Source organism: Sycon ciliatum, chromosome 3, assembly GCF_964019385.1.
Source record: "Sycon ciliatum chromosome 3, ocSycCili1.1, whole genome shotgun sequence".
Lineage (NCBI taxonomy): Eukaryota > Metazoa > Porifera > Calcarea > Leucosolenida > Sycettidae > Sycon > Sycon ciliatum.
In genome coordinates this window covers 36,630,770-36,646,417 of record NC_088645.1, presented here as the reverse complement: position 1 = coordinate 36,646,417, position 15,648 = coordinate 36,630,770, and the positions used below count along the sequence as shown (strand labels likewise).

General features: G+C 45.4%; 1 protein-coding gene across 1 annotated transcript in view; it reads left to right on the top strand.

Annotated features, from left to right (window-relative positions):
* The window catches only part of LOC135813037 (fibrillin-1-like), a 48,836-nt gene extending 42,675 nt beyond the window's left edge, over window positions 1-6,161 (top strand). The window contains exons 9-11 of the mRNA XM_065326256.1: window positions 2,539-2,661; window positions 3,146-3,233; window positions 6,068-6,161. Coding sequence (XP_065182328.1) covers window positions 2,539-2,661; window positions 3,146-3,233; window positions 6,068-6,161 — 305 coding nt within the window. The remainder of the gene's footprint in view (window positions 1-2,538; window positions 2,662-3,145; window positions 3,234-6,067) is intronic.
* The last annotated feature ends 9,487 nt before the right edge of the window (window positions 6,162-15,648 follow it).

The following is a 15,648-nucleotide window of genomic DNA, read 5'->3' as shown; positions in this document are numbered from 1 at the left end:
TTCCACTGCACCCGCAATGCAACCGCCAATAGCTGTACTGACTGTACAGGCAGGCCCTGTTGCTGAGCATACAGTATAACATACTACAGCTGCAGTTAAATGGCTTTGTGCTCTTGTTGAGCTTTAGCGAGAGTGGGTTTTTTTCTTCCATTAGATTTCTAGCCACGACTAGTGACCGGAACGTACTTTGGTCTGTTTCGGCCATTTCTTGGCCTGGACACTTAACTAGGTCTAAGTCTAGAGCTGAGTACAAAAGGCATCGTAAAGGTATGGAAATATGCCAAGATCCAGATGCAAAACTGGAATACATACTTGCTCCAAAGCAATGGGCAAAATACAATGCCTGATAACATTGTTATTGTTTGCATTGTGTATGACAGCGCCAGAATATGTGAATGTAGTGAAATCTCTCGAGAGTGTCTCGAGGCTGTGATTGCTGACGGGAGTGCGTTGCTCTCTCTCCACTTGCATGGCCTTCTTTCGCAGTGGCAAAACAAGCAAGGACGCACCCCACTGAAGCCCGAAAGGCCATAAATTTTCGTAAGGAACTCGTCATCCGCAGACAGATACATCTCCCTTCCCATGCTGTGTTCAGCAAAGTCTCGACCTGTCGTCTGTAGCGGCCAAGTGCAGTTTCAAGATTGGCTGCAAGATCCTTGGCAGTAAAGAAGCACACTGGAACTGTGTTTTGAGGGGCATTGGGGTCGGGTACATTCAAGATTTGGCAGCAGAATTTGAAACTACCACCACCATGGTCACCCCCCCCCCCTCCCAATTTCACCCAAATTTCATCACTTGGCATGCCATCATGCCAGGTCAGTGTCTCTGCAGACTTGTGCAGGTCAAGGAGATGTGTAATGAAGGACACAAGATCTTCAATGTACACCATCGGTAGAATGAAGTTGAAGACACCACTGCAGCTGTAATATGGTTGATAAATATGGTGGTAAAGACACACCTGGCAATATGGCGGTAAACACACGCCTGCCCACACACGCTCTCTAGGCTGCAAAGTTCTGGCACAGAGCTCTCCTTCTCACCACCACCACCACCATCAGTTTGCGCCTGGCGCCTGGTCGATGCATGGTTGGTGGTATCCGGCATAGCAGGCTGGTACATCAAGTAGCGCATGGCACATAGAAGATGACACAGCAACGACATAGCTCGATTGTATACCAGCCACAATACGGTGCGGAGAAAGTAACTGCTGTGCATGAAGTTCCTTCTTGCAGAGAGGGTAGTTGTTGTGCATAGCTAGCCGGAAGGAAATACATGGTGTGCAATACAAATGGCTGCAACATGGTGACTCCACTGCTTGGTTGGCAATGTTGAGACAAATTGCACACTTCACTTCGGCATACGGTTGTGCAAAGTGTTCCGGTGCTGGCTCAGCATCTGCCTATATCTATCTAGGTGTAGCTATTGCAGAAATAGTGTGCAATGTTTCGTGAAGTGTTGTGTGTGCACAAGCCGCTCAGACAATGCTCAGACAATGCTCAGACAATGCTCAGACAATGCTCAGACAAGGCCCAGATAATGCATCTGCTTTGGCAGAAGAGCAGCTGGTACTGCAGGGTTCAGAAGAGGAGGCGTTTAGCAATCACAAACCACCAATTTTTTCTTTCTTTTTTCTGCCCCCTTGACATAGTTGGCTGAGCCTTGTACATAGCTCACAGCCAGCACATCAATGTGGAGACCATTCTTGCAGAAGTCCACAACCCACTGAGCCAGATAAAGTCTTGTTTTCTTCATAAGATCTAGTAATCGTTCTATGACAATTGCTGCACATTTGTGGTGGGTGAGTATTGCTTTAGTCAAGCAATATGTCCAATTTTAATACAGATTTGACTGCTTCTGGGTAATTGGAGACCCTATAAGTCGTGCCATGACTAGTCGAGGTGGCCACCAAAGCGACAGACACGCTAAAGGTTCTCCAAATGTTTATCCATAACATACAAACATCAGTAAAAAGAGTACAGACAGAAGGCCACTGCGGGCGGAAGAACGTAGCCGCGGGAGCTTCGCATCCACCACAAAGGGAAGATGGTGGGTAATGTCACAAGGAAAAACTGACTCCCGCACCAGGAAAACTACGCCAACAGCACAAATCATGGGCAAAGGGCACCTACTCAGCAACGGCAAAAGGGCTACGGCGTAGGAAACAAAAGATTCGAAGACAGCAACAAAGAAGCACGTCTGCTTCGTCCTAGAAAGGAAAAAATTGGTTCTCCAAGGAGCTCTCGTGATGGCGAAATATTCCAGCGCGGTGGAGAGATCAGCTGTCCAAGGGACTTTTGAGTATTGAAATCGATGCAGAAAGCTGCAAACTGAGAACCACAGTTTGAACTTGAGAACGGGAAATCCCCGAAAATCACTCAACACTCAAGGTCTCGCTCCCGGATCGAAGTGGCAGGATTCTGCATGCATTTAACAGCCGTGCATATGCTGTCTGATGAATGTTTTCACACGAAAATCCGAGTAACAGCGGAAAGAGATTTGTTTGCTTCATTGCTGTGTAATCTTTGTTTATTTGAACAGATGCTGATGAATGTAGCTTGAACATTCATAAATGCACTGGCATGGCAACATGTGTAAACACACACCGGTCATACCAGTGTACATGCTCACCAGCATTTCGCAGTAATGGCACCGACTGTGAAGGTAAATAATTATTACAGATTTACACACATGCTTTGAAATTGGCCAAACGGAGTATGCATGCCGGGCATTAAAATGTAAATTGAAAAGGTGGTTCTCGACTCGCCTTGTATGTAAACCCAGAATATTTATACTCGTATCTTACTCAATCTGCGGACAGAACTGTTTCGTCCTTTGTGGACGAATCAGCGCAGCACAGAGAAAATGAGGCCGAACCTGATAGAAATGAAGCCAAGTTTAAACCAGGCCCGAACGTACCTTGCCAGAGTGCTCAAACTGACAAGTCAGTGAGCTCTGCGTAACGCAAACAACAAAGGCACTACCCCACACCAGAGTGCTCAACTGCTACAAGAGCTGGAGGGAAATGTGTGTGTGTGGGCGTGTGTGTGTGTGTGTGTGTTTGTGTGTGTGATCGTATGCACACGTGTACGTGTGTATGTATGTGTGTGTACGTGTACGTGCATGTATGTGTGCTATTTTGTGGCAGATATCAACGAGTGTCTTCTGCCCTCACCGCCCTGTGAATATGAAAGGTGCATCAATGAGATTGGAAACTATACATGCTGCCAACGCGGGTATATCGCCAATAGGACAATGCTGAACAGTGCCGGGATTGAAGAATGTACAGGTTAGTACTGTGGATCTTCATGCAGCTTTAATTCTTGTGACTACTCGATGAGGTGTTTTAAATGGACCGATGCACCTGTCTTTACAAGTCACTGAGCTCTGCGTAACGCAAACAGCAAAGGCACTACCTCACACAAGCGTGCTTTAAAACTGCTACAAGAGCAGAAGCGAAATACTCAATCTGCGGACAGAACTGTTTCTTCCTTTGTGGAGCACAGATGATTATTTCTTTATATTTATTTACGTTCGTCAGCCGTGGTTGGCTTTCACCCCCTCCCTTTCGATTCGCAACTAAATGCCATAATAGGATGTTGAATAAGTTAACGAGAGAGCTTGGAAGCTCAGGCCCCCCCCCCTCCTCTACGCAATGCTTTTTGGCTTGTTGACCTAGACAAAAAAAGCATAGGGGTGTTATAAATTTTCTTATAAATTTTCTTACAAATTTCTCCTACTTTTTTTTAAAGACATGACCTGGGATTCAAACCCGCATGCCCTGCATGCATCCCCGATACACTTTGCATACATACTAATTTTTCCAAGTTGCTTCACGTTATGATCTTGCATTTGAAAGCCCTATTTGAATATTGTGGCCAGCCGTCTTTGGTACGGTACGGTAGGAAGGGCCCGAATATGCTTTCGCATATTTTCGCATATTTTGGTCCTTTTGACACAAGGTCGCATACAGTAGCAAATCTAGCATATCGTACCAAATGTAGCATATTTTGCTACAAGGAGCAAAGAATTCGCATAATTATAGGGCAGATTGCGGAAATGGACAAGGAAACTTACCACGCACGCACGGTCAGGGAACATTTCCAACCTCAGCCCGAAAGGAAAAATGCTCATCCAAAACACGGGGCGAAAATTTGACCCGAGAAAAGAGTGTCCGCGAATCAAGGTCGCATAAAGTAGCAAATCTAGCATATTGTACCAAATGTAACATATTTTGCTACAAGGAGCAAATAATCTGTATAATTATCACAGATATCAGTTCATATTTCGAGCATATTTCGCGCATATTTCGAGCATATTTTCTGCTTTTGTGTGATTTCGAAGCATATTTTGAAGCAAGTGGCCAATATGCGAAAAGCATAATAATGCGAAATTGTTGAGCATATTTGGGCCCTCTATACGGTATGGTACGGTATGGTATGGGACAGGTACGGTCGAGGGTGATACGACACAGTCTACCGCCTTGATGACCTAGGCAAAAAAAGCATAGGGATGTTATAAATTTTTCAATTCTCCTATTTTTTCAGGTATAACCTGGGATTCGAACCGTGGTCGCACTATTGCCCTACATGCATTCCCCGGCACACTTCGCATTCATACTCATTCTTCCAAGTTGCTTCACGTTATGATCTTGCATTTGAAAGCCCTATTTGAATATTGTGGCCAGCTGTTTGTGGCCAGCTGTTTGTGGCCAGCTAGCTGTCTTTGATGGTTACGGTACGGTACGGGACAGATACGGGAAAGCGCTAGGCGTGACACAAACAAACAAATAAACACCAAACGAGAAAGCTTGGAAGCTCAGGGCCCTACGCTATGCTTTTTTGCCTTGATGACCTAGACAAAAAAAAAGCATAGGGATGTTATAAATTCTTTAAAAAATTCCTTTTTTTAGACATAACCTGGGATTCGAACCCGCACTATCGCGCGCCCTGCATTCATCCCCCGATGCACTTCGCATACATACTAATTCTTCCAAGTTGTTTCACATTGTGATCTTGCATTTGAAAGCCCTATTTGAGTTATATGCATTGTGGCCAGCCGTCTTTGATGGCACGGTACGGTAGGGGATAGGGACGGGACAGGTACGATCGAGGGTAATACAACACCGTCTCCCGTACCGTACCGTACTATCAAACACAGCTGGCCACATACAGCTTCCCGCAATATTCAAATAGGGCTTTCAAACGCAAGATAATAACGTAACGCAACTTGGAAGAATGGGTATGAATGCGAAGTGTATGGGGGAATGCATGTAGGGCGATAGTGCGGGTTCGAATCCCAGGATATGCCTGAAAAAAGGAGAATTGAAAAATTCATAACATCCTATGCTTTTTTGCCGTCAGATACGGATAGCGCCAGGCGTGACACAAACAAACACACAAACAAACACCAAATTAAAGCTGTGTGGACCCTGGCTAGCGCCAGACATTACTGAAGTAACGTCTTCTGCATAGCTACGGGAATTAAAGCTGAGTGGACCCTGGCTAGCGCCAGACGTTACTGAAGTAACGTCTTCTGCATAGCTACGGGAATAATAAATATAATACAGTGTTGTGATGGTGGTCCCTGGTGCAAATTTCTCCCTGCCGGGCGCATTGAACATGAAGCAACAGTATTCAACAGTATTCTGCTTATAACCGTTAGTGTTGGACAAAACGGATAACTTGTAAACTTTTGGTCCACTTTTTTTAATTTTTATCCTTGGCTCTCCATCCGAGTTTATTAAAGTGGAGATGTGCATTAAACTGTCGTGACATCGTCATATCATCTGCGCCTTCTTGATAGAGTGCAAAGACGCGCCCTCCACATTCTTGGCCCTGGTGTCCTCCTCCACAGTTTGGCAGCAAGGAGATCGGTCGACGCCCTCAGCTATATGTATGAACTGATGTGCCTGGCAGGCCACCGCAACTAACGTTGCTGGTCCCCCACAGCTTCCTCCACCAACATGTCCACGAGCTCGGTCCGGCCACTCGGTGTGCCACGAGTCGCAGCTACAGAACGTCCTCCCGGCTTTCTCTCCTGATTATGTGCGACGCTGCTTCCCCTACAGCATCACTGATGAGTGGAACAACTTGCCCCCAACTGTGCTGCAGTCTCCGCAACGCCTGACGTCCCTCCAGTCGTTCAAGGGCAAGGTGCATTAGCACCTATGACAAAGCTGCTGGTGTTGGGCCACAGTCTCGCTGTAACACCCCATATATCCACAACCAACTCCCTCCCCCTCACTTATCTATTGACATGTGCCTCGTAATCCCGTCCATGGTGCGCTGGATAGCGCTTACGCCGAGATCCTAGGTCGGCGTTGCTAGTCCCGCCTCGCCGGCACAGGCTCCCTGAGAGCCCCTACCAGTACATTGTCGGTCTTGCTCCTTTGTTATCTCGATCATTATTCTCTTTTGTCTTCGTCTTCTCCTCTCTTTGTGATGGTCTATCAGTAGGAGGTGCATTCTGTAAAAAAATAAAAAATGATAACCAGTAAGAAAGTGCGATAATAGGACACAAAACTGACCCGTCTTCGGTACTACGTAACCATGAACCTTCCAAATTGGAGGGCTGTTGGTTTGCGCACTGGAGATGTGGTGAAGCTAGGTCTCGGTTCGCTGAATGTCTCAGTAGCCCGTCAGTTTTGTGCCCTATTACGGACGTTTAGCAATGCGAAAATTATAACTTTTGGTGGTGATATTTCGCGAAAATCTATTTCGAAAAAAAATCTGCTGAGGGTTAGCAATGCGATATGAATTTTTCTCGAAGCTATTTGAATCTTATAGTACCGTACCATATATGCAGCTCAGTCTGAAGCAGGCAGCTGTAAAATGACTACTCCCTGTAGTCAAATGCGTACCGAGAAAAGAGAAAGTTACTTTCGCAAATCACTACATCTTTGTGTCGAAGTTTTCGAAGTTTCGAGCTTTGTTTCTGTACTTATTCCCAGACTCGAATTTTCTTTCGAACTTTCGCGTTGCTAAACGTCCTTATTAGAGAGGTTCCGCATAACGTAAGAAAGTTAGTAGAAAACGTAGTTGATCTACGAAAAGTCTTACGTAAACTGCATGCACATCTGGGTTCCACCATACGGAGTTTTCAAATCACGTAGCTGCCCTTGGCAACTCCGAACGCGGCAGTGTATCACCAGATCGACCTGAGGAGAGTCATAAATTTGTACCCAAATCCACTTACGGACCAGCTACGGTAACAGAGCCCTATCTACGTACTCTCCGTAGACAACTTTCCGTAAGTGGAGTGCGAAATCGCGAGTTCACGGGTATTTCCCGCCCACTAACGTACAGTTGAGCAACTTTACGTAGTGCGGAACCTCTCTTTCTGACTGTTTATCATGGTACAGTCATGAATAGTGCTTGTTCTCCTTTGTTTCTTCTATTTTCTTTAAAATTTGATGAGCTCACGAGAAGTCCACCTGAGCATCTGAGGGAAACACCAATTGCTGTTTAACCCTTTGCCAACCATAGTACAGGTACCACAATGTGATTTACTCCGAGCCAAACTGTCCTGGCTCTACGATGACCAGAAGTGCCATACTTAGCAAGCGAGTTTTTGACGTGTTGCTCCGCATTGCAACTTGAGTTTTGACGTCTTTCGAAAAATCAACTTCCTATCGCAGGTAAACAGCGGCTCACCTCTCACTAATAAAGCACTGTCTACCAATGAAACTAATGGAAGCACCCACAGGACGTATTGTTTCTCTGTACTGGCCGTCGTGGAGCAATTACCAAATTTCAGAACTCAGCGTAAACTAGACGTGCACTCCAAACCATTTCCGGTTTGGAGCCACCTCTGATTTGAAACCTAAAATAGGGCAACTTGGAAGCAACGGGCCAACACAAAGGAGTGGCTCAGTTCGATCGACTCTGGCCTTAGAGCAAACTTCAACATGCCATATTTCGAAAGGAACAATCCACGCTGATGATCTGTTTGGATCTACACAATTTTGCTGTCAAAGTGTTCCTATTCAACCCGTCCCCTCTACCCCCACTCTTATACGTTATTGTCATTCCAACTATTTCCTACTACTGATTTCCGACTTCTTCTTCTGTTGTCTGCTTAAAAGGGCAAGCTATTTGTGTATTCAATTCATGTAGTTAAGGCAGCATGCTGCACATCTGTTCCATAGAAATCAGATCCGGCTGCGTTCTCTTGGTTATTCACTCCTGGTACAATGGAACCTGCAGAAAAAGAAGAAGAAAAAACACAACCGAGCCAAGAAGGGTACAACACGGGAAATTTGTCGATTTGTAAAGTGAATTGTTTTCTAGCGCACCATTTGGGAATATCTTCTTTAAAGCGTTCCTCCTGCCGCTTATTCGGCGTTATCCGGATTCCACCGATGGTAGACTGCACAACCGTGGAACAAGGTAGGTTTGTTTCAACGCCAAGTTTCATGTACTGAAATCCTCAAGGTTGTATTCATATTAATTTTGTATTGGACCAGATGTCGATGAATGTAGCTTGAAGGCCGATGCTTGCACTGGTCTGGCAACATGTGAAAACACCTTTGGTTCTTTTCTCTGCAAATGCCCACCGGAACTTAGGAGCAATGGCACCGACTGCCGAGGTAAATATTCGATCCATCTTTCTATCTCTCTATATCTATCTATCTCTATCTATCTGCCTCTCTCTATTTACCTCTCTCCCTCCTTCCCTCTCTCTCTCTCTCTCTCTCTCTCTCTCTCTCTTTCTCTCTCTCCGTTCTCTCGCTCTCTCTCTCTCTCTCTCTCTCTCTCTCTCTTTCTCTCTCTTTCTCTCTCCCTCTATCTCTCTCTCTCTCCCCCTCTCTATATCTCTCTCTATCTCTCTCTCTCTCTCTATCTCTATCTATCTCTCTCTCTCTCTCTCTCTCTCTCTCTCTGTCTCTGTCTCTCTCTCTCTCTCTCTCTCTCTCTCTCTCTCTCTCTCTCTCTCTCTCTCTCTCTCTCTCTCTCTCTCCTCTCTCTCTCTCTCTCTCTCTCTCTCTCTCTCTCTCTCTCTCTCTCTCTCTCTCTCTCTCTCTCTCTCTCTCTCTCTCTCTCTCTCTCTCTCTCTCTCTCTCTCTCTCTCTCTCTCTCTCTCTCTCTCTTGAATAGAAGCCACCCTCGAATAGAAGCCGCAATTTGCGGCCCATCAAATCACACATAAGCCTGGTTTTAGTGTTGACATACATGGAAATACCTGTCTTGTATAGAAGCCTGTCTCATAGAAGCCTGCAAAATTTCGTCAAGAAAGTCATACAAGCCGCGGCTTTTATACAAGAATTTATGGTATCTTTCTATCTATCTCTCTCCCAATCTGTCTCCCTCTCCCAATCTCTCTCTCACTCTCTCTCTCTCTCTCTATCTCTCTCTCTCTCTATCTCTCACTCTATCTCTCTATCTCTCTCTCCATCTCTCTCTATCTCTCTCCATCTCTCTCTCTCCATCTCTCTATCTCTCTCTCTCTCTCTCTCTCTCTCTCTCTCTCTCTCTCTCTCTCCATGTCTCTCTATCTCTCTCCCTATCTCTCTCTCTCTCGCCATCTCTCTCTATCTCTCTCTCTCTCTCTCTCTCTCTCTCTCTCTCTCTCTATCTCCCTCCCTCTCTCTCCCTCTCTCTCTCTCCATCTCTCTCTATATCTCTCTCTATCTCTCTATCTCTCCATCTCTCTCTATATCTATCTATCTATCTATCTATCTATCTATCTTTCTATCTATCTATCTCTCTCTCTATATATATATATATATATCTCTATCTATCTCTATCTCTATCTCCCTCTCCCTCTCTCTATCTATATATATCTCTCTCTCTATCTCTATCTATCTATCCATAGATCTATTTCATTGCTATTAGGTTCGGCCTCATTTCCTCTGCGCTGCGCTGATGAGTTCACAAAGAGCGAAACAGCATGCTGTCCGCAGATTGAGTATTTTCGCTCCAGCTCTTGAAGTAGTTGAGCACTCTCATGTGGGGTAGTGCCTTTGGTGTTTGCATCACGCAGAGCTCACTGGCTTGTCAGTTTCAGCACTCTGGCAAGGCACGTTCAGGCCTGATTGGAAATTTATATTTTCATTGCTAACAGGTTCGGCCTCATTTCCTCTGTGCTGCGCTAATGAGTTCACAAAGATCGAAACAGCATGCTGCCCGCAGATTGAGTATCCATCTATCTATCTATCTATCTTTCTATCTCTCTCTCTCTCTATCTATCTATCTATCTATCTATCTCTCTCTCTCCCTATCTCTCTCTCTCTCTCTCTCTCTCCCTCTCTCTCTTTCTCCCACACATAAAGTGCAGTTCACGTACAAAACCTCGTGTAAGTGAACTGCACTTTATGTGTTTGCCATTTCTGAGGAAATGGTCAGGCCTACCTCGATGCGCAAACTCTGCCATTATTTTTATTGGCAGTCGCAAACGCTTCGACTTACGCCTCCACTACCTTCCTACGGTGTGGAAAAAGTGCCAGTCCATCAACTGGCGCATTCTTCGATCGAGTGGGGACGCGCACGTGAGGGCGCTGTACACTCTGCGTCGGAGTAAGGATGCGAAGCTGACAAAGCGGTATGCGGCGACAATAGAGCTGGAGTGTGCAGAGGCATCAGTAGGTTCAGGGACTCTCCGTCCACCGTCATCGTCAAGTCATCGTGCAGGGTTGGGTGCTCGTGCTCCGAAGCAGCATTCCAACCCCCCGAGGAAGGATCTCCTTCAAACATTTGAGGAGATCAACGCGCAGGAGCAGATTTTTAGGCTGAAGACTCTTCAGGTGCAAGGCAAGTGGTTGGAGTGGACATCGGTGATGTGGCATGACCTTTCGTGGAAATCAATTCTGTATGGTGGTACTGGTAAGGATTTGATATGTCTTCTCGCGTCAACCCTCGACGTGCTACCTTCTCCGACGAACCTACGCCGTTGGGGAAACTGTCGACCTGGTCCGAGCAGAGGCACAGCTGGTGGTCAGCTAGACAGTTGTCATCATGTTTAATTTCCTTAGTTCTCAATCTATCATTTTCATGCCAGACGTGAGCCCGTCCCTGGCTTAACAAAATGGGTGCTCCTTTTTAGTTTTTTTTTTTCTTCCTTTTAGTTTAGTTTTTCTTCTCTTCTTCTTTTTATTTTGCTTTGCCCGTACAAGAGGCTTAAACGATTCAAATAAACCACGGTAGTGGATCCGTACTGTAGTTTGTGCCGTGCCTGGGCCTGTACTACGCGCCACGTGCTTGGCGCCTGTCGCGTAGCGCTGGACCAGGGACGTTACACCTGGAGGCACGACAACGTACTCGGGGTCATCGTCAGGAACATGCGTGAGGACATTCGAATCCGCGCTGCTGCAAACACCTTACAAACCAAAAATTCAAATGTGCTTGACTTCATCTCGTTTTGCAAGGCGGGAGAGAAGCCAGTTTGCGTTCAGCCCAGACGAAAGTTGGTTACGACTGACCTCCAGTCATGCTCCAGACTGGAAACTTCTTGTCGACTCAGTTAGTGCAAAGATTTCTTTCCCTAGCTGTGTTGCACTTACCGACCTAAGACCAGATATAGTTCTGTACTCTACGAGTCGTAGGATTGTATTCTGGATGGAGTTGACAGTTTATGCTGAGGACAGATTCAGTGTCAGTAACTTGCGGAAGGACAGGCGGTATGCGGATCTTGCTGATCATTGCCGAGCAAACGGGTGGCAGGTCGTTTCTTTTTCGGTTGAGGTAGGTGTGCGTGGTTTCATCCCGGACTCTCTTCGGAGGGCTCTGAAAGCGCTTGGGTTTTCTAATCGGAGAATACGATTTATTTTGTAATTTGTGCAGTAAGACGTCTCTGTGAAGCAGCTACATCATCCGTTTGCGCCGTGAACAAAAACACTGGTCGGAAGATCCACTTTTCTGAGGTACTGTATGTGGGGCTCCGTTTATTGAGGTGCGTTGAAGCTTTATCTCATTATTTCTTTTCTATAATTTCCCCATATGAGTTCCTATCAGTTGCTGTGAACACCTTGAGTGGAGAGCGCTTGCTCGAGCGTTGAACAGGGTTCTTAATCCACGATACCCAGTTCGCAAGGCTTGGCGGGGTTGTGAGCAGGCTTTCATTTCATCTTTTCTTATTATTTCTGTTCTTCATCTCATTACAAAATTCTGCGCATTTTTTTCTCCATCTGCGCATAAAATCTAGACTGACAACATGCTTGTTAAATCATGCACCTGCTTTTAGGCGTAAAAACCCGGTTGTAGAGGTCTCAGTCCTCATTTGTTAGACTTACCTGTCTTTATAAATGTAACTTACTCTCTCTCCCTCTCTCCCTATCTCTTTCTCCCTATCTATCTATCTCTATCTCTCTCTCTCTCTCTCTCTCTCTCTCTCTCTCTCTCTCTCTCTCTCTCTCTCTCTCTCTCTCTCTCTCTCTCTCTCTCTCTCTCTCTCTCTCTCTCTCCACAATAAGACATTGTTGTTCATAGCTTTATACCTTGGTGTGTCCCCCTGTCCAGAACCTGATGAATGCGAAAAGCAGAATTTTACATGCAGCAGTGATGCTCACTGTACTAAGGAGAATGGGACATTCTCATGTGTTTGCAAGCCTGGATTTACTGGAGATGGATTTTCCTGTACAGGTACGTTCTTTCCACGCATGCCCTGGCCATGTCTTCAGTCCCAACTTCGTCTTTTTTTTATTGAATTTGACAGCCTCCTCGTTAAACGAGGAATTCACCAGAAATGACTTCCGTAAGTCATGTTATAATAACGAGCCCCAAATTTAACGATTGACGATCTTGCGGTCTTGAGGCATATCTGAATTTTTTGTGTCTGGCAATACAGCACCAGCAGAACGTATTATAACGAACAAATGGCTCCCGTTAAAATTTTGATTTACTTCCTCGTAATAATTACATGTCTTACAGTAAGGCGAGACCAAAAAAAAGAGATTCCCGGGCCCTCCCGCACCAAAATCGAGCCAGAGCCATTTTTTTAAAACAGTTCATACATGTACAGTACTGATTGTGTGAATAGATCTGTCACGTGGAGTCACACAAACACGAGCTTGTACGACTCCCTGATGTACAAATCAGGGCCATCGTTGGCCGAAATATAGAAAAATTGAACCGGTAAACTGCGTACATGATGTCAATAGAAAAATTGAATAAAAATTACCTGAAAATGCTGTAAAAAATTCCAACATATAGTCATGTACGTACAGTGGAAAAGAAATAAAAAGGAAATTCGGCCGCCGGCACCAATTTTACATGGGTCCTGCCCGGGAATCTCGATTTTATTTTGGTCTCGCCTAACTGCCAAAATGACTAGCTGCAGTGCGCCGGTAATCAATTAGGCAATGTATCATGTTGCCTTACCTACATGCATTGAATACACAAAGTGTTTGCCCTCTTTTCTGTCGCACTCAGATTTCTGTTGGCACATGTGAATCGTGTCATTTGGAGTGCACACCTGCACCTGTGGGAGTAGTTGAGTTGGGATTAGTGGAGTTAAGAGGTGTGGGTTGGAAGTAGTGGGGCTGAAAGTACATGTATTGGGGTTGGAATTAGTGGGATTTTGATGCTTATTTCCTTTGGGGAAATCGAGGGGAAATTCTCCAAAGGGGAGCCGGATAAAAAGTTTTTCTTGGAAGGACTTGATGTGTATGTGTATGCATGTGTATTATTTTTTCGCAGACATCAATGAGTGTCTTCTGCCCTCACCACCTTGTGACTATAAAAGGTGCATCAATGAGGTGGGAAAATATTCATGCTGCCAACTCGGGTATAGAGCCAATAGGACAATTCCAGGGATCGAAGAATGTACAAGTTAGTACTGTTGATCAACATTAAGCTTTACATGACTGTCGGGCGCCGAAGAACGGACCGTCGAAAAACGACCAGGCTAGATTTCCACAAATTTTTAAGACAGGTCTAGGCTGTATGTTTTGTAAATAAGAACGGAAACCGTAATGTACACTATAATGTACACTCAGACGTATAACTCTGCATATTTGTACATGTAAGACGGTGCAATTAAATAAGAACGAAACTGCTGTATTCACTAAAAATGAGAAGGGGCTAGGCTAGAACCCTGACCCACTAGTTCTCCGGCGCCCAACAGTGCTGTAGTTATTGGCCGCAACAGGAATTCCAGACAGACGAGTTATTCCGGATGGAATATTTGAATTGACAAGGTGTTTACATCTAGTTTTAAGTTTGAGAGAACAATCAATGTGTCAAGTAGAGAATGAAGTATGCGTTTGCCAGGGGGTGCTTGCTCTCCCCTCCCCCCCCCCCCCCCCCCAACCTCCCCAGCGCTGGGTGACAGCAAGCGCTGACAGACCGAATAAAGGGAAATACTACAGCGGAGGACAAAGATCAAACAACAAGTCCAGTAGGTCATATCATGCGATTGCACTCAGTCTGTCATAGTCAGAACTAGAGGTGAAATGACTGAGTCAATAAGACGATTGGCCAGTTGATAAGGTTGAGTCGATAGAAGGAAAACCCCTTATCAACTCGCACATATGTTATGATCACAAGGCAGCGCTACAATCTCGCTGGCCATATCTTTCGTTTGGCCCCAACTGCATCTCCACAATTGGCAGTGGATATGTATCTTCTCTTGGCCAACGACGAGGGCACTGAACGCTTCAGGGGTCGACCTCGGACGACTTTGGTAACGGTCTTGCAAACGGAACTGTCAGTATGGCATGGACTTACCCTCCGCCAGCTGCTAGATGCTGACGCAGTCCGCACAATGGCAGCGGACCGACTGATTCTCGTGATCCACGTGATTCCGCCAGACATGTTGTATGCATATTCTATTTTATTGTATACTTTGGATGAAGTTTTCCAGTAGTCCTATTGGTATTGTTGCTAACGGCTTTTGTTGACGTCACTTCTGTCATTTCATTGTATCGTATTACTCTTCAGACATCAATCCTGAATGGCATAAGCGAAAGTGGCACCCCCGCCACCTACGCGGACATGCTTTTTAATAATAATAAATAAAATGTGAAAAGGATACCGTATTTTTGGAGTATAGTGCGCACCTTTGTATAACGCGCACCCCCAATCTTCATTGGGGGTGCGCACTTCAATCTTCATTGAAGTACATGCATTTCATATTCGGAGCATAGTGCACACCTGCGATTAAGGGCCTAAAATACCACATCTAAAGTGCGCACTATACTCCGGAAAATATGGTACATAACATGGCCATAAGTACGTGGTGCATGCACTTGTCCTGCAAGTGTCCTACTGTACAGTAGACGGGTCACATGAATCCGAGTGCAAGAACCGTTCAAAACCGGCCCGCTGCATGGGTCCGTTTGAACGTTGTAATCTACAACTTGCTCATATTGTGCTTTGGTTCGCTTGTGAACGGGTGTGTGTGTGTGTGCCCATGCATGTGCATGTATGTATGTATGTATGTATGTATGTATGTATGTATGTATGTATGTATGCGCAATTATGCTATGCTTGCGTTGAGGGAGTAGTACAATACCGGGAGATGACACGGGCAAACATCCGGGATTACGAGCTTTGCCTCACAAAAAAAATACAAACCGCGCGAAAATTCAAATTTTTGCTCTTTTGACAGCGCTGAGAAACCTTCAAATAGTGACGAGAAGACCAGACGTATCCCTTCGTGGCAAGCTGCCACTTGTTCTCTTCAGTTTGAGCCTTTTTTGGGAGCTAGTCTGGT